At 40.1% G+C, this 24,629-nt stretch overlaps 1 protein-coding gene across 3 annotated transcripts in view; it reads right to left on the bottom strand.

The window, feature by feature from the left end:
• The window catches only part of FAT3 (FAT atypical cadherin 3), a 313,352-nt gene that overhangs the window by 27,029 nt on the left and 261,694 nt on the right, over positions 1–24,629 (bottom strand). For all 3 annotated transcript variants that reach the window (XM_065729980.1, XM_065729981.1, XM_065729982.1), the window contains 8 exons: positions 24,126–24,515; positions 21,414–21,628; positions 20,690–20,827; positions 18,008–18,151; positions 17,288–17,485; positions 14,061–14,859; positions 5,412–5,546; positions 4,270–4,427 (listed from right to left, as the gene is read on the bottom strand). In XM_065729980.1, coding sequence (XP_065586052.1) covers positions 4,270–4,427; positions 5,412–5,546; positions 14,061–14,859; positions 17,288–17,485; positions 18,008–18,151; positions 20,690–20,827; positions 21,414–21,628; positions 24,126–24,515 — 2,177 coding nt within the window. The remainder of the gene's footprint in view (positions 1–4,269; positions 4,428–5,411; positions 5,547–14,060; positions 14,860–17,287; positions 17,486–18,007; positions 18,152–20,689; positions 20,828–21,413; positions 21,629–24,125; positions 24,516–24,629) is intronic.

Below are 24,629 nucleotides of genomic sequence, written 5' to 3'. Positions count from 1 at the left end.
TCCCATAAGAAGCCCACCAAGCTTCCAGCTGACCACCTCTTTCTGGGCTTAGTTACACTGTCTCTCATTATACTCTGAGGTTAATACCCACTTAAACATGTATGACACAGAGTTCCTCACCTACACAAAATGAGTGGAGAAGTACAAAGACCAGAAAAGGCTCCAAAAGGTGATGCAATCTGTTACATTTCAACAGTTTCATTCAATGAGCAAAACGGAGCCAAACACATATTGTAAATTATATTAGAATATTAGCCTGGCTAAGATGCTTGGCTAACATCCATGTTTGTGTATCAACATAGGTAATAAAACAATCAAATGGTTCTTCTGAGACCACTTTAGGCTCTCACAGTCCATCTGCAGTCACACACCACGAATACAGTGTGCTGCCTACTAATCTATCTGGGGAAATATTTCGTTAGCAGAATTACATTTTGGGTTTGTTTATGTAAAATGGTATATTTAATTAAAACGTTACTTGTTTCAACTCCAGTCATAGCTGGGATCATATCCAAGCTTCAGCCTTACCCAGCATAAGCCATGCAGCAGTAATGCATTAAAATGTATAATACACACTTAACTAAACCGTGCAAAGTTTCCTATTAAATGTCTGGATGGGAGAACATATGCTCGTCTTTTACCATTAAATAGCTACATTTCTGGCATGAAGATAAACTCTTCATTTACCTATTTTTGCTCCTTTAAATTCTGGAAATCAAATTGGATCTCCATTATATTCCTTTTAAAAAATCAATTAATTGTGAAATTCTCTCCTGGGATGGCCTCACTGTGCTTTAAATTTGTTAACTCTTATTTTTCTCAGATCCCCATCTGGGACATCAAATATGGACTTTGGAAATAGTGGTACTGTTTTATGCACATGAAATCTTTTCAAAGAAAAAAGAAAAATCTCATTTTGCTTCAATTGTCTTAAAAGCAAGTGTGCACAATGAAAAAATGGCCAGCCTCTCAAAATCGATGGATGAGTTGCTTTATTTGAAACAACTGAATAAATAACACCTTTATTTTATTTCATCAACACAGTGTAGCTTGTAGGCTTTCAGCAAAGTAGTAGATGAGCAGTTTGCTCTACAGAATTGATAATTCATCCAAGGACACTGTGTTATGATTATGAAATATTTCCATCCCTAGAGTTATCATAAATGTATGAGATCCCCAAATTAAGCTGGTCATTTAAACAGTGAAAACCATACTGCAGCATTAAATTTTAAATAGTCTGCAATGGAGGAGACTTGCTTGAAAAAATCAATGCCACTACATTCCCCAGCAGTGCTGTTGTTTTCTGTTTGTTCTCCCATGGGTTCGTACTACATGGTTGGTCTAAACTTCTTCCAGCTCTACCTTTGTTTGGGCTCAGTGTTGGTGCTAGGCCCTCTGGTGCTAAACCATCAAGACACTTAAGTACATGCTTAAAATTAAGTTATGTGAGTCGTTCCAATTGCCTTCAAATACAGGAAGTTAAGCAAGTGATTAAGTGCTTTGCTGGAGTGGTGCCAGAGTGCTCAAAAGAGCACAAGATCCCATTTTTTATCCTCTATTTGGAAAGCTTCTCCTCATGTTTAATTTAATTGAAAGCAATGCTCAAATGGTAACAACTTCACATTTATAGACCCCTAATTAATCTACTTAATGGTTTCATTTCTAAGTGCCTCCCTATCTCACAACATACGTATCTGTTGAAAAGAAAAAGCTCCACCTCTGGGTTACAAATGAAAATATATGCCTGAAAAGTTTAAGGCTAACTTACTTGGAAACATTTCAGTAAGAGATCCCAAAGTGCAGTTCATAAGCCAGGTGATATCCCTGAAGAGCCCTGCTATGGCTGCATCCCTTGAGCACACCACCAGTTGTCCACCACAACGAACCTTTGTGAAATTTCACTCTAATGTTCCTTTGCTAAATGAGCTTCATGAACAAAATTAGCAATTCCTGATAGAGTGAAGCCACATCTCCACAAACACATCAAGTGTAATACTCTTCTTTAAACTTCATGCTTACATAATCCAAAGGCCAGATCTGGGAAAAAGGACCTACCCACTACAACAGCAAGTCTTTTGCTAACCTAAAAGACGAAAGGAAAGTGTTAGGCTTTAAGCAGGGATTTTCCTGTTGCACTGAAGATAGTGGTGCTCCTGCACGTACAGCATTGCATACATAATCTCTCCTATTGGATGTCTGAAGTATTCAAAGATCTTTGTTAAGAGTCATGAGATGGGTTCAGATCTGGAAATCTCTCCTTATCAGCTAGGAAGTGAAACAGCAAGGAAACTGCTCTTGTCACTGATCCTTCAGTTATCATTCTTTCTTCCCAGCATATTTCAAAGCAAAACGATTAGGTGATTGTGGGAAGCCATGACCAAACTCACAAAATTCCTAACCCATAAATAAGAACCCAACCCAGACAACTGCAGTGATGAGCTCTCTTATTTTTATCTAACAATATCACAGATTTATCAATTTAGAGGCAAAATTCCCAACTTCAAATGGAAATTTCCATTCAGCTTCCTACAACTCAAACATTAGGGAACTTCTCCAGGAGTTGAACAGCCTGAGCTCAATCCATTAACATCAACATATCTCCCATTTTTTGACTAAAGCACTATCCAGGTGATATAGGAGCACAGGTGGCAGGAGAAGGAAGGAGCAATGCCAGTACTGAATCACAGCAACTGGTACTATTCCCAATATTCCCATCGAATGAGCTTCATGAAATGTCCAGTTTCCAAGCAGACTTAGGTGGTTGGCTTAACTGAAACAATTGTGATTCTCAGCATACCTTCTCCTAAGTCCTGCATTACCTGGGGGCTCAGTGCTACTTCCCTGAACAAAGCCCTGAGGAGCTGCATATAGGATTTCGCTATGGATATCCATTTACTTTTCACCAAAGCAAAGATTAGATTTTTTACATCCATCCACACTTTCCATAAAATAAGGAATCATACCAATGGTAACAAAAATGGTAATAATTTAGTCACTTGAAATAAACTAGGTGGAAAGGTAGATGGTATGCTTGCACTGCAGAATCCACTCTTTTGTAGTATTTGAAATAAAATGTTATCTAGAACGGGCACATTTTTTACAACATCATTGTCCTGATCTTCTTGACTCCCTTATTCTGACAGTTTTATACACTAAACTCTTAACAAAATAAATTCTCCTATATCCACTCTAACACTGTTTCAGTCTGCCTGTGTATCATCTCCTATTGCTTTCAAGTGGCACCTTTCAGAAGGGCCGTCTGTTTTTTTCCCCAAGTATTTTTCAAAACTAATCTACAATGTTCTTTACTGATACCTATCCAGAGCAACCACAACGAAGGCTCCAAAGAAGGTCTCCAAGCTTTGTCTTGTACAAATCTCAGCACTGCTGAGAATTTGCAGAGAATCAAGGACAATATTCCCACTCATGAAATATTTTAGTACAACAGCTATAAAATCATTTGTTGCCCATTAATAACTCATCTAGCAATTTTAACATTACCTAAGAATTCAGCCAAAAGAAATCTGAAGATTGCAAATACAGATACGAAAGGCGCTGTGCCATTTTTCCCGCTGTTGAATTACAGGATATGGCTGAATTACAAAAGTCAGCATCTTTGTTTTGTACCCTAGAGACTCTAGCAGAAATACTATACACAAGACTCTTGGATGAGACCAGCACTCCCTTTCCATCCAGAAGATATTGTCATTCTACAAAGACCCAACAAAGAACAGAAAGCTTATCAATTAAATAACAATTAGCAATCAATCTCCAGCTACTTCATGCCTCTCTAAGCCAATTTTAATTCACAGAGTGTAGAAATCTACTTATTCAGTAGGAGAGATGCTCTAAACAGTTATTTTCTGGATTTAACTCAACAGCAGCATGGGCATATTCTCTAACCACAGGCATTAACACGGGGGAAGAGAAGCTATATCAGCATATGTCATTTTGACTACATGGTCATATAAACGGACAAATCTTACATCTTGCGCAGATCAGCTGCTGCATGCTTACACATGTAATATTCTTAAAATGAACAGCACCCAAATGAGCATTTTGCAAGTAAAATACCACTAACAAGCTGGGTTTTGGTTGTTGTTGCTGCCACTGTTGAAACTGCTGTTTATCCCTGTTAGTATGAAACAGATCAGACTTCATCTTCTCAATCTACAGCTGAAATGAGAACAACATTCCCCGAATCAAGAGCCAACAGAAAACATGTAATCAAGAAAAATAACTGCAGAAAAGATAAGTTATTTTAATTACCTTCAGAATTATACAGGGATTCGCTCTGGTGTACATTATAATCCCATTGCTTTGCAGGGTTCGCAGACGTAGAGCCAACTTGAATTCCTCTTTCTTGCTATTTTCAGAAACACGGTATTTAATGTAACTATTCCCAGCAAAGCTAAGGGAAGTGTGGCCTGAAATAACCATTTTGAAAAGACACATGTTCTTTTAGTGACACACAAAATATTCCTCAGCCATCAAGCTAATTAAGTAATTTAAGAAGCTAGTAAGAATTTTTAGGAATAAACTTGTAACTAACACCCAACTTTGACGGGAAAAAAGCTTGCACCTGCTACAAATAAATACTGCATTTTTTCAGGGGAGTAGGACAGCTCTAGTTCTCCATACTTACAGAAAAATAGTGTTTTCTTCCAAGCATTCAGCATTTTTAAGGCTATCTATCCCTGAATGCACCTATCTCTCCTCACTTCATAACTCAAGGAATCCGAAATGGCCAACCTGAACATCAGGCAGTTGAGTTTCAGGTAGAAAGCCAGGTGTGGGCAGATGCCAGTCAAACCTGTACAGCCAGTTCCCTGCAAGCACTGCCCAGGACCACAGTGAAACAACATAGTATTTCCTGTGTTTTCTTGAGAAAACACCCCGTGCCTTGTCATACAGCCCTGGCTCCACTGATGTCAATGGAAGGCTTTTCTCCATGGGCTCTGTACCACACCCTTTGTATCCCAGGGAATAATATAGCTGCAGAGAACTAGTAAATGTTCTGCAAGTTGCTTTTTGGGATGGTGTAGTGTTTTCATCGGTAAAAACTGGAATTTTGTTCATCTAAATTACAAGCGCAAAAGTTTACCATAGTGCTTTATCCACAACAACATCTGGCATCACACCTCTAGAAACTGCCCCTTTTTTCTAAGCAGCCTGTTTTACTGATCTGGGATTGAACCAAGTCAGGTTCAACAGAAACTACATTATTTATGGTGTTCATACAGCCTTATATCTAAAAAGCTAATTGCTATGAAGGGATACGCCGAGTGCCAGTGCTGGGAAAAGCTAAGCAGTATGTCTTCTGTTGACTTCAGTGGCACCTCTACCTACAAAAGAAGAATGACAGCACATTTTTCTTCAAGTACATTCCCCTTTCCTGCTGTGATGTGCACCTGAGCATTCGCCAAGCTTCCCCGGTGGGCACTGGCAGATGAAGGGTCTCCGGTTAGCTTCATATCCCACACATTGCATGTCCCCTGGGCACGGCTTCTCCAGACAGGGATCATTAGACCCTGGGCACAGTCCTCCTGCAATAAGTTAAAATACAGTCAGGAACACAGTGTGAAACAGGATCTTTAGCAGCACAATAGTAATAAAAGACAATTATTGATCTTGAACTTCAGTACAAGCCAAGCATGGCTTAATAATAATTAAATAAAAGTAATCTGGGAAGAGATGCCTTTTAGACAATTACTTAGCAAAACATGGTTATGGTTCCTAAAACGGTAGCCTAAAATACATAGCAAAATATCACAAGAAACAGTTGTTTTGAGCAGTAACTGGTTATATATCAGTGTTGTGATGCTCAGCTCAGTCACTTACTCACAAAGCCTCCTGTACAGGGAATTTGGGGATACCAGGAAATAAATTACTTGAAGCTCTGTGCTTTTTTAGCCTCAGCACACTCATGAGAAGTAAATTTTATGGAGATTGTAGAAGACAAAATAAGAAAAAGAAAGTCTGGCTGCAGTGACAACTGAATGCTTCATCTTTGCTCCACAGGACATGTTCCCAGGATAAGCACAAGGCACAGGCAGACTTGCCATGTCCCCACGTTCCTCTGACTTTTTCTGAGACCTCAAATGCTACTGTACATCTTTCCCATGCTGCCAAGACTCCTTCCTTCTGGTTGCAACTACACAACATCTGTTGCATCTGCAATTTTTTACGTTCAGGTAAAAAAACCCTAATAATAAAGAATTACTTGCTAAAAATTCAAAGAAATTGTGAAAATAAAAAATGACAGTATTTCTTGATATTACCTAATGGAGGAACAAGCAACTTAATATTTTAAATAGCTAGTTACCACTGATGACTACAAATGGGTCAAAATATTAATGTCCTTTTGTATTAGGGGGAGAGCAAAAATTAGATAAAATTATTTTGAATGCTACTGGCAGCTCTCTCCTAAAAAAAAAAAAATCATAGTATGGCATCAAACCTTGCCCAAGAAGGTGAGAATTCAGAACTACTTGTAACTTTAACAAGGTATTTAAGATAGAAGAACAGGTGTATGCAATATTTTAAATTTGCTTAGAATACTGTCATGTCACACAATTGCATTAAGGATTTTTGAAACCTCCACATTTTAACATGTAACATGCTGAGCACATCAAGGGTTTACCTGAATACCAGTCAATGTCAGACTTCTTGGATAAAACTTCTTCACAACTTTCCATTGTCTAAATGTTTCAACTGCCCTAATCTTAACTGATGTTCAGTTCAGGAATTCTCCAACAAATTTCTCAGCAGTTAACCTTTTGTTGATTGTAATATAAAGAATTTAGTACATTTGGGGTCAGCATCTACCTGTATGTGTGTATGCAGCTGTTATGAAAGTACACTCCTTCAACTGCAGGAAAAGGCACCCATGTCATTGCTTCTATTGATTTGCAGTCAGGGCTTGAACTGAGAGCAAGCCAGCTGCTGAACTGAATTTTTGCTTATCAGATTAGTTTATTTAAAGTAATACATGCAGGTGATGATTTTAATGATAGAATTTCAGCCCCTTCCTACCCATCACTTTCTGAATAACAGCCATTCTTGTTTATTGCAGAACTTCAATCGTATTCAAATACTATTTTATTTTTTGAGCGTACGCATTTTATTTACAATTTATACAGGAAAAAATCAACCTGTCATAAAGTACATCTCCCACAGTAATGGAGGGAAGAATCTTATTGCTTTCTGTAGTACAGCGTAGTACAAACTGAGTAGGGTTCATTCAGAGCACAGCTGAAATTAGCTGGTACCATAAGTATTTTCTGGAAAAAGAAAGATTGCTGCTGCAGGTTCCAAATGGACACAGGCTGACTACAAATACAGAAAGGACTGTAAATGCCTTGCTTCATGTACAGCACAGTCAATTTAATCCTTAACATCCTCCCCTCCTTTGTCAGGCATTTGTTTGAGAGGTCTGTGCAGTAAACCATTTACAGTACTGCCTGTAGCACTATCAGAAAATGGCAATCTTTATTAATCAGTTTAGTAGGTAACATTAACAGGAATAGCAGCTGCAATATATGGCCACACCTTCAGTCTTATCAAATCAAGAAAAAAATAGAATTTAATAGGATTCAACACTGGAGAATTATATTCTATTCAAATATAAGGTCTACAGAATTTAACCAATAATACAATTTTTTCTGTGGCTTATTTTTTTTCACCAGTTCTCTGGAATTCAATAGCAAACAATTATTATTTCTGAAATTACATTGTATGGTGAAATATTGCTCTGGTTGCCTTGCATGCTTTGCATGGCTCTGTAGACTCTTTTATTTTATTGTTATGTAATATGCACACAGTGCTCTGTTGTGTGCATGGTACCTCCCTGTTCTGAACAGGCTTTAGTCTTTTGTGAGGCTGTAATTTAGGTATGCTCAGTGCAGCTGGCAGACAAGTCACTTGGAGGAAAGCTCTACAGCACGTCAGTGTGGAGCAGAAAGGGACACCAAGTTTCCTCAATGAAGCCCCACAAATTTTCATAACCCCTAACCTATGACTGCATCTTTTTCACGAAGCAATAAAGCAGTAGGTTATGTTGTTATCCATCTCTGTCAGGTTTTTAGCTGATTCAAGCTCTGATTTGTACCTTGGAGTCATCTTTCCCCAGTCAAAAAATACACGGAAAGGATCTAATGTATTTAGTATATCTGAAAATACACTAAAGAACTGCTTATCCTGGCAGGCCGAGAATAGTTCTTCTGCTAAGCTACAAGCAAATCAACTTTTTATTCATCGTACTGCAGCAGGATTTCATAGCTGTCAACTAAGTTTTAAAATATTCAGAGCTGGGAGAAGAAATGCTTTGTGCCTGTCTGTATGGTTATGAGTACAGAAGTTACAAATCTGCATTATTGCGTTGCTCAAGCTAACACGCATTTTCAGGCTGATTTCACAACTGTACTAAGGAAAATTGTGAAATCGTTCAAGGGTTTGTTGTCCACATCAAAGATTTACAGCCTGAGTTTAATTTTTTTTTCTAATGTTGCATTTGCACTCTGAAGAACAGTTTGTTTACCACTCAATAGTGATTCAAGAAATATGGATTCGAATTAACCACTTTTTTTTCTCTAGGCAAGTCCAGGATATCCAGTGTTCCCCTTAAACTCACATTAGTATTAGTAGAGCAGTTCTCTGAAAGGTAACCCAGAGACACATGGTGTAGTGTCACCCAGAGCATGGCAGGGAAAGTAGAACTAGCTCACTTCATCTTGACAAAACATCTGCAGTTTTAACTCTCTGAATGAAAGTACAAGTATAGAGCCATGCTGAAGCTTGAAGAGCTACAGCCTGTGGGAAGCCCACGCAGGATCAGTTTGGGAAGGATGGCATCCTGTCAGAGGGAGCCACACGGAGCAGAGAGTGACCATGGAGGAGTGGCAGAGGCCAAGTGTTATGGACTGAACAGAGCTCCCATTACACACTGTCCTGAACTGCTGGGGGGGGAGGTAAGGGTGGAAAGAAGGAGTTTGCAGTTTGCTTTTAGTTCCCACTGCTCCGGTCTGTTATAAATCATCAATAAATTACATTATTTCCCTATGCTGAGTCTGTTTTTCCCTTGAAGATAATTGGTGAGTGATCTCCTTGTCCTCATCGCGTTTCATGAGCCTTTTTTTCAACATCTTTTCTTCCCCTGTTCTTTTGAGGAGGGTGTGTGAAAAAATGGTGTGGTGGAGCTTAGCTGGTCATGAGTGTGAGACCACCACAAGTGGAGAGGGAAGATGATAATTTGTATTCTTGTTTACCTCCAATTCATGGGTTTTTTTTTGAGCATGGTGACCAGGTATTTTAAATAAACATAACAGTATACATATATATTCATATACCACAAAACTTGTTCTGCACAAGTCAGCCACATGTTTCGTTAAGCTCAAAGACACCTGAAAAACACTTGGTTGCTGTCCTACTGAATCATAATTTCTTACAGTTTTAGAAGAATGGACATGTTCAACCATTACTTGATCACAGCTTTCTGTAAGAACCAGGTGATAAAGATAACAACTCTTCTTGATTCTACAGTCATGGTGCCACTTCATGCTGCTTCGGCTCTCATGAGTTTCATGCAAGACAGTGGGTTCTCTGAGTAGGTCTTAGAATTGGGAATATTCTCAGGTAAACACATCTCCTGCACAAGTGCAATGTTAGAAGGGCTGCACTCAAACTGACTAAATCTATCGCTATCACTATCTATCACATCTGCAGGTCTTTCTTTACAAACAATTTCTTCTTTATCTTCCTTGCTACCTTACTGGAGAGCTCAAGGGCACGTGTGAGCTTCCTGGAAACAGGAAAAGCAGACGAAGTCCTACAAGGACAGGCTGAGAGAGCTGGAGCTATTCAACCTGGAGAAGAGAAGGCTGAAATGTGACCTGAGAGTGGCCTTTCAGTATCTAAAGGGGAACTACATGAAAGAAAGGGTCAGACTCTTTAACAGGGTCTGTGGTGATAGAACAAAGGGAAATGGTTTCAAGCTCAAACATGGGAGATGAAGGTTAGCTGTAAGGAAAAAATCTTTTACAGTGAGGGTGGTGAGGTATTGGAACAGGTTGGACAATGATGTGGTCGATGCCCTATCCCTGGAGACACTCAAGGTCAGGGTAGATCAGTCCCTGAGCAACCTGATCTAGCTGTGGGGTCCCTGTTCATTGCAGGGGAGTTGGACTAGGAGGCCTACAGAGGTCCCTTTTAACTCTAAGGATTCTATGATTCTAAGGTAGGAATCCTGGTGTTAGCACTGGGGTTGTACAGACTCTGGGATTCCTACCCAATACTACGAAATACTCTGGACTTCAAGAGACAGCGTGTGCTCCGAGAACACAGACTACTTCTCAAAATTAGGTCGTATATTAACAGCAGATCTTATAATGCATCACAGTTTATGATTTCTTCTTGTCAGAACTTTCACAAAATGCTAGAAGTGGTTTAATAAAATCTGAATTGCCTGGTTCCATGATAAAGTGGTGCAAGAATGCTATTCACTTGATTAAATAATGTGAATGTCCACACTTTCGTCGAACACTTCTGGGTCTATTAGAAAAATTCTTTCAAACTATTAAGCCAGAACCATATTAAACACTTGAAATGGAATTCATCTCCTCTAACTTTAGGGCATGATTCATCTGACTGATTTTAGACATTCGGGGAGAGATTTATCACATCATTAAAAATACCTCATTCTTTCCACTGTCTGGAAATGGGGCCTGAAGTGACCAGCTCACATGTGTATATATACCCACATTTGTCAAGATGATTTCAATCAAGTCTTCTCCCATAAACATATTAATGGAACCTCCATTTGTAGGACTGTATCACAGAATCACACCGTAGCAAAGCAGCCACAACGAAACCTTCTTATTTCCTGCATCTTTGTCTTAACACAAAAGAATTACCTTGCCACATGAAGAAATAAAGAATTGAAATAGATTTCTGCTTTTGAAAAATGAGAATGTCATGAGAACTATTTATTATATATATTTACTCGGGTCCTCCTGTCTTTGCTTCCCACAAACACTGACAGATGTTTCCATACCTTATGTCATGTGATGGGGGATTGGCAATTGCACAGCCCCTGTAGCTACACTGAAACAAATCCCAGTTTGTTATATTTTTCATATAAACACAAGCAGAAGAGCCAGAAATCTAAGGAGATGGTCTGTTACCAGAAAAAATTATAGTTCAATTTTATTGATTTTAAAGGCTTAGATTGATACACCTGAACTTTCGAACTCATCCTTCCAGAACAGAGCTGCTGATCCTCCGAAGTTCACACAGTGTCTGCTTTACAGTCTCCCTGCATTTTTATGTTAGATAACTCTGTTTGCTCACAAAGGTAATCTAGGTAAGCTACGCACAGCTGGCATGCATAAATTGTGCATATCTATGACATCTGCTAGTGGGAAAATCTCTCCAAGTATGATACATATTTTGAGAATGAGTGAATTAGCTCAAACTCAATCTTCTCTGGTTTATAATTGAATGAGACCACTGAAAACATACGGAATATTTTAATGGGTTTGTCATATTTTGAGCTATTAATATTTACTGGACTGGATCATTAAACTATCCTAGAAAGTATTACGCTTTTATTATACTGATAATATCTTGCTAATGCTGTCTTGTAAAAGGAAGCACAATAGATGCATTCCACTATTCTGTGCTCCTTTTCCTGCTATGCCACATTTATATCCATGTACAAAGGATCAAAAGAAGCATTTGGATTTTTTTGATCAAAGGAAGTATTTGGGTTTTTCTGACTCCTTCACTGGGCCTACTCTTCATAAAAGTAGTGCCATACCCAAGTTCTCTAATTAATATATCCTCAGAAGTCTGTGTTAACCTAAGTGACAAAACACAGTATGAGTCTGTTATTTATCTAAAGAGCCAGGCACTTTTCATGGCTCCTTTGATTAAAAAAATTAGAAGTGCATAAAGTATTAACTAATGTGGAGAAGAGTGAATCATGTTTTCTTTTTTTCCTTCCTATCAAAGGTCTCTTATCTCTGTACAAGTAACAAGCACCAAGGCTTTCATCTGCCTGATGATCTACGTATTTGGATCAGCAGCAATGGACACATTTTTGTTGGATGATGGACTCGAGGTGCACATGCCCACCCCAAGGCATCTGCATCACCCAAGGAAAACAGGCACAGAGCAGCTTCAGCTCCGTAAGACCCTTCCATCCTCCCAGCTGGACCAGGGAACGCCTGCACCAATGGCTCCCAACTGTAGGCATCATGGCCAGGATATGCGGTTCCAAGGATACAGACCACAAGTGGTAGTCTTGTCAGACTGAAATATTTTTTGAGGATTGATTACTACATGGCAGAAAAAATTGGGAAATCACCACCCCAGCTGATTTTTTTATGCTTCTTGCTCAAGTGTGCTGAGCAGGGAGAAAGGAGAGATCTGCTGGATGGAAACATATGGAAACATACTGCTTTGTAAAGCCATTTTTGAGAGGTAGGCTAACAGATTACAAGGCACATCCATTCACTACTAGTTTCTGAAGGGAATATACATCATTATTGACTTTAATAAGTAGTGAAATGAAATTACACACAGTGCAAATCCTGGCTGCCAGAAAAACAATTTCTGACACAGTGAGGGCTATAGCCATAGGTTCATAGGTACATTAGGTTGGAAAGGACCTACAAGATCATCTAGTCCAACCATCCCCCTATCACCATCTCTACCCACTAAACTACTAAATCAAATCCCTTAGCACCATCCCTATGGAGATGAGGATTTGTGATTTCTGGGTACATAAATGAGACAAAGATGTGAGTTAGAGAGTATAAAAAGTGTTTTGCAGACAATGCTGTTGCACTGGCTCCGGGACTCAGCTCGGGGATATTATGGCATTGTCCCTTTCCAACCTGTGAAAATCCCTTTTTATTTCAGAGCCTTTCATGTGTAACAGAAAGCCAAGTATTGTTATAATAGATCTATCTGTTCAGAACGTAGAATGCTACTACTTAAAAATCGACCAAATAGTCTGCTCTTGAATGTACATGAAAACAGCACAGAGAGAGAATTCTGATATTTTTACAGAACTGAACTCCTAGGGATTATTATTCATGTGCTGCAGGACACAGTGATTTCTGGTTCAGCTTTATGTATTAAGGCCTATTTTCCTTCCCACTGAAGTCAACGGTATGACATGAAGTCCTGCTGACTGCTGCAGGGACAAAGGTTGGTCACTGACACATGGCTACTGAATTCCTGTGTGGTTGTGTGTGTGTGCATCTCTGCACGTGTGCCTCAGATGAGGGAGACTTGGATGTATTGATTTTCCAGCAGCTTCTTTCTAAACGAAATGGAATGAGAAGCAAATAGCTTGGCAAACAAAAGAAACAGAACTATTATTATAACTGCCTGAAGTGTTATTCTCCAAGCACAGAGACACATGGCAGGCTGGCTGCCAAGTCTGTTTGTCCTATATACCCCCATGAAATTGCTGACAAAATGTGAGGCAGCCTGGAACCAGGACAAAACCGCACTCTGACACCCACTGTAGCATTAAGGGTCAGGAATAGCATTTGGTATCACTTACAAAATAAAATATTTCACAGTTTTCCACTGCTTTCTGTAAACACAGACTGGAAAAGTGCTTTGCACCTATGTTGCTTAGGTCAGGGGTCCTTTCCTTGGGGATCCCTGTGCACCATTGCAGACCAGGTGGCTCTGCCACGACCACGTGCTGATTTATTCCAGTGTTGGTGGGATGGCGGTGAACTGAGTGGGCGCCCACATTGCTCCCACTCCTCTCCTTTCCTCTCCCCTTCCTTGCCCTCCCTTGGAAGTTTGTTGATGGCTAGGAGGCTCCAGGAAAGCAGTCTTTGTCACATAAGGCCAAAGTTCACCAACTTCCATTTACATCAGTAAACACGAACAATTCTTCCAGAGCCTGAGAAATACATCAGCCAGTCGTGCTTTAACGGGCTGAATTGAAATGCCTCTTCTAATCTGCATCAATGGGATAAAACCGATCCTATCGCATAGTGTGTGAGGATGGGAGGGGACGGGGGAGTGATACTCACCATTGCACATGCAGCGCACATTCCGGTAAAAGCGGGGGCACACAAAACTAATTCTTGCCGTGCTGTAGGTCATCAGGGAGTGGGAATCGATAGATAGACTTTGCTCACAGTGCTGTTCCTGACAATCCAGTCCAGAGCAATTCTTCTCCAAGATAGCAGAAATACGAATCACATTTTCCAAGTGTCTCCTGGCATTGGTAAGCTTCTGAATCAAAAAGGCAGGCTTATAGAAACCACCGCTGTGCATCTGAACTGCAAAGAGCATGTCGAGCTGACTGCTGCCTGCCACGGGCTGAATGCTGATGATGTGCAGGCTGTCTTGTTTCTGGGAGAGCACCGCGTTTCGCAAGGTGCGCCGGAACCCGTGCATGTGAAGGCCCACAAAGTCTTCCGGGGAAACGTTCTCAAAGCGGATGGTGACGGTGTTCTGCAGCATTTCCTGAAGCAATTGCTCAACGTGGACCACAACATCGATGGGGACCTGGAACCGGCCATCACTCACAGACACGTTGAGGACGTACTTGCCGTTATCGAGCCCTCCTAGGGCAATGATCTTCCCATCGTGGCTGTTAACCTTGAACAAACTTTTCTGCTCTGATTTTAGTGTGTAAGTGAGGACATCATACACATCCTGATCTGTGGCGTGAATTTTTCCAATGACTCCGCCTGGAAAATCATCTTCCATGGTGACAATGAAAATCTCCAGTGGAATGGCAGTTGGTTTGTGGATGCTTTCTTCGATAACCCTCACCTGAATGTACGTGTGGGAAATCTGCTGAGGCTTCCCAGAGTCTTTTGCCTAATATAATTAAAAATACAACAACAACCACCAAACAACAAAATGTAATGCATATATAATGCAGTTGACAAGCAAAACTTTTTGTTATCTGTATTCAAGACTTTCTGCTATGTTTTTCACAGTATCAATAATTCTGAAGATCTCTCAAAAGAACTTCCCAAACGCATTAGCAAAATACACATGTAAAGAAATGTGTCATCCTTCTTTAGCAGTGGAACTTAAGAACTCTTTAGGGAAGCACAGATATCTTCTCTAAGTGGATTGCAGAGAGAATTGTGTCAGCACTATGTCTTATTACTCAGTGTGAAAAGTTCCCAGGATCCCACAGCTATCACTTGTCCCCTTCACAACAGAGCCATCTGAATGTGGTATATTCTACACCAAGTCAAATTTGGGCTCACTTCTACCCTAGGAAAGAGGCTGCAGCCCAGTGAAATACCAGCAGCAGTGTCTGTGTTGCTTGTTGCATTCTGAAGTGCTTCAGATTTTGCTAAGCCTACGTGGACACAAGGGAGTTGAGAGTTTTCTTCAAGCACTCTGTATGACTTTCTCTGAAGCAGTCAAGAATCATGCTTGAAATAAATAAAATTTATCACCCTCCAAAAGTGAAACAGGGTGCTTGTGCTGTTACTAATGATAAAATACTATAGAAGCACTGCACTTGGACGGGTGACTGCATGACCCAGAGCACATATGATAGCATAATCTGTACATTTTTATAGAGAGTAAAGAGCAAGTATGACAAAAAATCCAAGGCTATCTTGACAGAAAGGTGTGCAAACTTGAATCAATACTTTTCCCCGCAGTAAGGACAATGTTCATTGATGTCAGTATGAAGATATACTACTGCACACATTCATTTGCTTCAGAGAAGAACATATGACCAAAAAATTACAGATGTAGCACACATTGAAAGATGTTTGCATTTGGATATGGGGAGGAAAATTTACTAGCTGAAGAAATACCAGCAGGATGGCAGTACTGATATGGACATTAATAGGAAAGGACTAGTAACCCTGAGACACTGAAAATCATGGCTCCTATCAGGGCTTTGTAGAGAACTGTAGAAAATATTTTACATGTGTGTGCCTAGATACACATACATGCAGAGATTATTTCTCATTCCTCTTTCATCTTTAACACTACGATTTTAATAAACACAGTGTTTATTAGAGGAATCTGATGGTGGAAAGGGGGAAGCAGCACTGTGGTACATATAAATGGAAAGAAAAAGTTCTTTGCTCTGTACACAACAGAAAACTACAAAATATGTTTTCACTGAAGGAATCCATAAAAAGAATAATTATGAGAGGAATCAGGCCTCTAATCCAACTGTGTGGTTTTCTGAGCATTTTGGTGCATCTCTGTGACTGCGGTCTGGCTAATACTTCATTTATATGACATACTTGTATGTATGTAGCTGAGGATGCTGCTTGAATTTAATTCCAATTTTGGTTATATTGGAAGTTTGGCTAGTAAATCATCTGAAAACAGACATTTTTGAATGAGGAAATGATAAGAATAAAAAATGATTTTTTTTGTTGTTTTCCTCAAGGAAAGGCTCAAAAAATAAGACTGCAAGAATATTAAATAGCAAACTTGTAAGCTGTCACTTTAATCTGAACTGTTAAGTGATACTAGAACTTGTATTTTTGAATTGTAACTCAATGAGGTTGCTAGTGCTGCGAGCGTCATTAAAAGTGGGTGGTAAAGGAGTGATTAGGCTCTAGTTAGAGAGATCAAACCCAGCACAGTATGTTGAGGAAGGCCTCATTTTCAGACTTAGACTGTAGGACCACAATCAGTTTCAATGGAAATCCCTGGACTTGGGGTATTTACTGAACCCTACTATGTTTTCCTTCACAAGCCTGAGAAATGGACAAATTACTCCTCAAAAATGACTCCTCTTCCTTTTACATTCTTATGTCTTCCTTTTACATTCCTTAAAAGTTAAGCTGACCTTGGATATGTGATTTCATGAATTCTTGGTAGGCTTCCAAAAATTTATGATTAAATTTATGACTTAAAAGGAGAAGTGATTTTCCTTTCTAGAACAATATTTTGCTGTCACTTGTTCTGTGGTATATTTATATGTATATAATGCATTTTTGCTTATTTTCTTCTTTTAGCTACAGAAAAAAAAAAGAAAAAAAGATGAAAATCTTAAATCATAAGGGCTGCTGCTCAGAAAATCCATTTCACGCAGAGAAGATTGGAAAGGTGGCTGGCTACCTATTTATATTTACATGAAATTGGGTTTAAGAACATCAAAGGAAATATACAATATTGCGCACATGTAAAATGGAATGCATGGTATTTGCTCACAGACTAAAGTCAATTAAAACCAGCCCATACAGCAACATGCACATGACTTGTCACTCCGACAGTTTCCTTTCTTTCTGTGCAGATGCAAAAAATGAAGACATACCTGCACGCAGAGCACATATTCGGTTGCAACCATGTGCTTGAAGATGACTGCAGATCTCAAGACACCGTTAGGGTCCAGTGTAAACTCCTCCTCTTCATTGCCAGTGAGGATGGTGAAGGTAAAAGGAGGGCCATTGTGAAAAGAGTCTTTGTCTGTCACTACCAGCTGCAAAATGCTTGTGCCCACTGGTTTATTTTCCTTTACACATATACACAGCGTATAAAGAAAAGGATTAAAATAATACATCTCATCACAATGATAAAACACCACGTTTCGCTATCGAGAATATACAAGTCAAAGCTTTAAGGCCAAGAAGCCATCTTACTGTGGCATTGCTTTGGCACCACTTGCACCCCATGGACCAGTACCAGAGACAGAGGCACCCAGTGGAGTCTGTCTGGCCAGGACTGGCTAACCACTAGGACTCACATCCCAAGCAAGGCACAGACAAGTGCAAGGTCATCCCAGCTCAGAATTTGTGAGGCCAGAGAACATTTCCTGGGGCAACAGGGATATAGAACAAAATGTGTGACAGATGCCGAAGTTAAGGAGTCTCAGCAAACAGAAAATGAGCAAACAGAAAAGAAGTGTTTATATTTTTTTAAATAAGATCGTTTGATACATCTTTGGTAGATAAATCATCAAAAGCTGCTTAACTAGAACCAAATGCTTTTGTGTTTTAGAAGTCAGAGATGTTTTTGATGTGCAAGACAAACTTACTTGAATTACAGCTGTATAGTTAGCTGGAGTAAACACAGGGCTGTTATCGTTCACATCAGAAATGTCCACATTGACTGTCACCGACGAAGACAAAGGAGGGGTGCCACTGTCTCTTGCCTGAATAACTAATGAATAACCAGATATCTGCAAAAAGATGAAAATATTAAATCATCATGAAAGTGGTCCTAAATTTTAACTTGTGTCCTTTATTCTAACCATATTCTAAGGAAAGCTGTCTGGCCTTATTACCTTTCCTGCCCTTTGTATGACTTATCCATTTATTGCCAGACTGTGTCCCAAACTCTGGTTTATAAAGCTATCAATAAACCTAACAGCTTCACTACATTAAAATAACTGTATCAGATGAAATAAAAGAGATAGACAAAAAACAAATGAATAATATCCAAACTCAGCCTAGGTCAGTTGGGGTATGTGAACTCATTCTATTTATTTATGGTTAATTTCAAGGATAATGTATTCAGTACTTAGGAGAGAAAGTCTTAGTTTGACAGACAATGTTTCTGACATGGTAAAGAAGACCCAACAAAAAGTTCATGGACAATTGGGTTAAGCATACTGGAAAACATTTGGGATCACTGGGAACAATATATAGCAAGAGGTTATTATATACAGTACAGTAGAAGATAAGGGATTTTTTGAGTCTTCTTGTTTGCAACAGCCACAGACAGCTCAGCATGGTGCGGGCAGCTCAGTGCATCCCACTGCCTGTGGCACCCACAGACCCTCTAGGCACATATGGGCACGTGCACAAAGTGTGAGCGTGTGTGACAATTTGGAAAAGATCTGTCTATGTGCTGCTTATGGATGACAGTGTGATTTCACCAAGTGCATCCTTATGTTGGCCTCCTTATGTCTTAACGACAGTCTTTGACTATAGAGCTCCCTGATCCCTGAGAGCTGCTGACATGTCCACCCATGAAGCTTTCAGAGCAGGGGGAACAAAGGACGAACCACATGTCAGATAAAACACTAGGAAGGGGTAAAACATGGCCCACAGAGTGAAATGAAGTTTTTAAAGGAGCTTTTTAGGGTGGGAGGAAATCCAAAGGGACACAGAAGTAAAAGCTGCTGAGGTAGGAGAGAGGAAGACAGGCAAAATGTATGAATCAAGGAGGCTGTTCTGTGCTATGGGACCAAGCTGGAGAAAAAGAAACAGCTTCTTAGGTGGGTTGCAGTCTCAAAGAAGTATGTGATTTGGTGGGGATGTAATGATAATGTCAGGAGGAAGAATCCTTAACTATGAAGGATGAAGAAATTGAGGCTGAGTATAGATTGTTGTTTTGTTTTTTTTTTCACTTTCAAGCTTTAGTTTTTACTGCTGGAAATCGGAGGGTTTGTGGGATCTTTCTCAAATTTTGTGTGTGTTTGTTTTCATTTCCACATATCCCAGAAAGTCAAATGGCAGTAATCATGGTTTCTACATGATTAGAGCTCTGGAAACAAGCTCCCTTAAACCACTAAAATCTGGAAATCAGCATTGCCTTTAGGGATCAGATCTACAGCAGATGGGGCATCATGTATCATTTCTGCTGAAAGGAACACTTCTGTCCAGGAAATGTGCAAAGGAAGCAAAAAAGACAACACTACAGCTTACATTAGCTGAAGGAAACCTAGCAGAATGCAGATCTATGAGCTGGCCTTAAATGTACAGCGCTAGTGAGGGTAAAAGTAGACATATATATCTCAGCTAAGTCAAATGGAGATACTAAATAAAGTCATGTTAATAAATTAAGTCTACACCATATAAGAAACACAGCAAATTTGTCACATGCACAGCCTATTACTTCCTTGCTCTGCAGGACAAGGAAGGTCCTTTGGCCACCAATCACTAGCAATTTAATCCTGCCTGTGTGATCATGCAGGATATTTGCCTGTTTTAAGCAGTAGCTCTGCTTCCAGCAGGGAGCTTTTCCAGCTGAGTCCATATTCGGGTGACAGCAATCAGCTTCCCCAGCTCTGCAGATGCATTGCAAAGATGCAGTACCCTTGGGTCCTGCATGTGTTGCAGGACTTATGAAGTCATGCAGCCCATTCCTGCCCCGCTAGTAGCACAGGCAACTGTATTTGTTTGTTATGTTTCTTTTTCTCCAAAAGCTGCTAATTGCTTGCTGGAGCAAAATTGTGATAAATCACCATGAATCTATGGAGCAAACAAAGCAGCAGAATCAGATTAATGAAGCACTCTTTCTCTTTTGGTACAGTCTGGCTGCTCCATAACATCAGCTCCCCTGTGACACGTTTTGCAGAGTGCTAATTAATGGCTGAGGTCTCAAGTCTGACTTGGAGCTACAATCTGCAGTTTGCCATGGCCCCTCTGTTGCATACAATGCTGCAAGCTCGTGCTTGCAGGCACAGGAGAGAGGGGGCAGCTCATTAATACAGCAACAACTGCCACAAGAAAAATCCGGGGCTGGTTCTTTCCCCAGTCTGGCCTCAGGAGTTGTGTTGGTGCAGGGTGAGAATGCTACCAGGATAGCTGGCTTGGAAATATGACTGGGGAAAAGTTTGAGGCGGGAAAAGGGGGAACAACATTAGAAAGAGATGTTGGAGCATCTTAGGCTGATGGCTGCAGAGTGAAAAGCAGCTACTTCTAGCAGCAGAGTTGAAATTAATTAACACACATCTGTAAGCCACTGTAGGTCAAGAAATCTCACATCTTACCCTTTCTCTATCCAATTTCTTTTTAACCTTCACGAGTCCTGAACCAGGATCGACTGAAAATTCATTGTCTTGATCACCACTCACTATGGAGAAATGAATCTGGCCATTGGAAGGACTGTCCAGATCTTCCGCTATCAACTTTTTTTGAGAGAAAGTTGAAAATTAGCACAACAAATTTTAAATGGTCACAATGCTCCATTAACCACTCAGAACCCCAAAAAGAAGCCTTCATATTCTGCCACGGTAGTCATATCTGAACTGCACACCACTACAGCATGAAGCCAAGCTACTATTCATAGGAAGCACTCCTTGCATCTTTCCAAAATTGTAGCCTTAAAACCCCCAAGAGATTTTAATCTCATTATTTTATATAAGAAGCAGAATATAATACAAATATAGAGTATTTCCCTGAAAAGTTGAATTTTGCCTTTCCAGAAAAACTACTTTTTTCTAGCTGACTCCTGAGATACAGTGTTGTAAACACAGCACGGCTCTCTGACAGCATATTGGAGGAATCAAAAACCATTTCAGCATTGCTACTTCTTTCTTTCTTGGGGAAAACTGGCAGCTGTCTGGAAAGCAGTAGCAGAACAAAGTATTGGCTCGAGAGCAGTTTGGTTGATTCAAGATGCTGTATTTATAATTATTAATAAATGCAGCAGTACCTTATTAAATGTAATAGAGGTACTGATCGTGCCTAATGGTGGCACATGGCCTCACTCACCATTATAACGGAATCACCAACTGCAGCATCTTCACTGATGACTGCACTGTAGACCACCTGGCTGAATTTTGGTGCGTTGTCGTTGACATCCGTCACGTTGACGTTCACAGTTGTAACAGCACTCAGGGCTGGAGTACCTCCGTCTTTTGCTTCCACTACCAAGTAGAAATCCTTACACGACTCATAATCCAAAGATTCAGAAATGGAAATGGCTCCTTCGAAGGAAAGGAGGTAATGTCAACACAGAGTGAAAAGCAAATGCTGCTGCAGATTAAGGGATTTCACTGTAGCAAACAGTACAGCATGCTATTTGTCACCACGGCAAAAACACAATACGTTGTTCTAAATATAACACTGCCCAATCCAATAAAAAATATTTTGTCAGTTTTCTACTACTATCATTTAATTAAAGAGAGACGACAATTGCACTTGGATTGCCTCTACAGAAAGACATGAAGCTACTAATGGTTTCTCATATAAGTAACTGTGGAAAATACCAGTACTGTAGACAGAGAAGTGAAGGCCACATCCATTCATTTGCCTGGGCTCACGTACAGAGCCTGTGGGAGAACCAGATGCCAACTCTGGAAATCAACACTGACAAATCAACAGAAATTCACTCCTACGTAATTAACTTCTCATGAATTAAATACTAACAAATGGGCTATGAATACCTTTGAGAAATTAGTTTTCTATCATCTGTGTGATTAAACAGGGACTTCCAGAGTAAACTAGCATTAAAAATTTTGGGTTCTTGCATCTCATAATAAAAATTAAGATTATTTGTAACTTGACTCACTCTCAGATCTCACAGAATCACATAATTGTAAGGGGTGGAAGGGACCTCTAGAGATCATCGAGTCCAACCCCCCTGCCAAAGCAGCTCCCTAGCCCAGGTTGCACAGGTAGGCGTCCAGGTGGGTCTGGAACGTCTCCAGAGAAGGAGACTCCACCACCTCTCTGTGCAGCTGTGCCAGTGCTCCGTCACTGCACTGTGAAGAAGTTCCCACAAACATTTGTGCGGAACTTCCTATGCATCTCAGCTAGGACATGGTTTTTACAAACATTAAAAAATGTTTTTTACACACATTCTCTACCTGTCTCACCCGTAACCTTATCAAGGGGAGGGTCAAGGGTTGCACACATATTACTAGTGTTGTCCTGAAGGAGGTGATGTGGGACATGGCAGGAAATAAGCTTAAGAGGAAATCCCTAACCTTGGCAAGGGCTCCTTAGTATGAACTCATCGAGAGCAGGGACAACTGGGGCTTAAAGGTCATTTAGTCCAACTACTGCTCAGCACAGGTCAGTTAAACACAATCTTTCTTGAAGCTACTCACTTCTAGCGCTCTTAAAAAGCCTCCAGTAACTGCTTTTCTGTCCTTAGAAATTATTAATCCTTAATAACTATTACAGCAAGGTATTTCTTCCTATAATTTCACTGGAATAATCCAAATGCAACTTAAGCCAATTCAAAACTTTTTTCATGAGTAGACACAAAGAATAGTTTATTCCCCCTCTTCATGGGTACTTTTACAAGCTTGAATATTATCAGCATGCCTTTTTTTTTTTTTTCCAGTTTAAATAGCCACAGTCTTTCCTGGTAAGCCTCAATTTACAGACCTCAGATCATTCTTCTTAATCTTGTCTGAGCTCTCTCCAAATGAATCCTATCTTTCAGCATGACTTGCTGAAAGCAGAAGCCCTGAAGAGATACTTCCAAGTGGCTAGCAGGGAGTCCCCACTGACAAATGCTGTGACGAGCATTATTTCTCAAGCCCTGATCAGGCATGCTGTATCAGCACCCGGCTGTCTGGATCTCGGCTCCTGTCTCTAAACTGATAATAATGGAGCTGTCACACATTAATGAATAATAAATAGTTTTTTTTTTCTTCCCTGTGTGATTAAGTATCATTATGGGTTTTTATTGATTTATCTCCTTGGCTTCATAGTCAAATGCAAAGTTAAGTATTGCTGTCTAGGCATATTTACGTTTAAATTTTGTTAGCACTAATCAACATTATGAAGATTAAAGACAACACACAATTATGTTATTTTAAGTCCTTTACATGTAAGGCAGTGGCCTTCACAAGGAGTGGAGAGAGATTTTTGCACAAGGTAATATAAATAACACAATGCATCATTCCAAGATTTTCCAGGTTACTGATTATTACAGCTGCACTCAAACAAGTGTTAACTTCAGCTTTCAAAGCCAAGACTGTTCTGCTCTGAAGCTCTGGTGGCAGATTTGCACCACTCATCCTGAATGCCACAAGAACAAGGGAATCCAGTGGCACAGAAGATTCACAGCTTACTATCTTGGTGGATAAAAGCCAACCAAAGCAGAAGTTCCCCGCCAGGGATAGGCCCACGATGGAGCCCTCCGCAGCTCATGGGCACTACGCAGGGCAGATCTCCATGTGCAGCCACAGAGGAGCCCACAGTGCAGCAGTGATGTGGCTGTTACATGAAGGCTGACTTCAATAGACATGCTAATGTAGAAAGGCATTCTCTACTCAAGTCAAAGCAGCTGAATGGCACCGTAGTTTAGACCAAACTTCAGAGTAACATTTGTTTTAATCTGCGCAACAGGGCTGACGGGCTCTGAGTCTCTGTTCTTGGAATTTATGTGGTTCAATTGGTTTTTCCTGAAACATTCACATTTTTCTGAAACTTTCATTAGGTATTACAAGTAAGAACCACTTTACAAACCTGATTTTGAGTTAATGTTGAACTTCCCCTTCTCATTCCCAGATCTGATGAGATAAGTAATCTCAGCATTAGTGCCAATGTCCTGGCTTGTAGCAAAAACGGAGAGGACTTCAGTGCCAGGTGAAGTGTCTTCAGGTACTGTTACAAGATAATCTCTCCTTTCAAACACGGGAGGATTGTCATTAATATCCAGCACGGTAATGGTAACAGTAGCAAATGAGGACAAGGTCAGCACAATACTCTGATCTGAGGCCTTCACAGTGATGTTATAGGAAGACTGAAGCTCTCTATCAAGTGGATGCTCCAAAATAATGATTCCCGATGACCGATCAACTGAGAAGTAACCATCTGCGGAGTCTGTGAGGGAATAGGTAACTTTTCTGTTCACACCTGAAAGAGAAGCAGATGTTAAAATGATAAAGTGCATTTAAAGAAAAGATGTACAACTCCCCGCTTTCCACTTATTAGAAGCTCTAAGCAAAATCTGCTACTGTACTCTTTGTT

This window comes from Cyrtonyx montezumae, unplaced genomic scaffold (assembly GCF_038088225.1).
Source record: "Cyrtonyx montezumae isolate F1298 unplaced genomic scaffold, pur_monq_1.0 scaffold_12, whole genome shotgun sequence".
NCBI classification, from domain to species: Eukaryota; Metazoa; Chordata; class Aves; order Galliformes; family Odontophoridae; genus Cyrtonyx; species Cyrtonyx montezumae.
The sequence above is the reverse complement of the archived record's forward strand: the minus strand, read 5'-3'. Positions and strand labels throughout refer to the sequence as shown.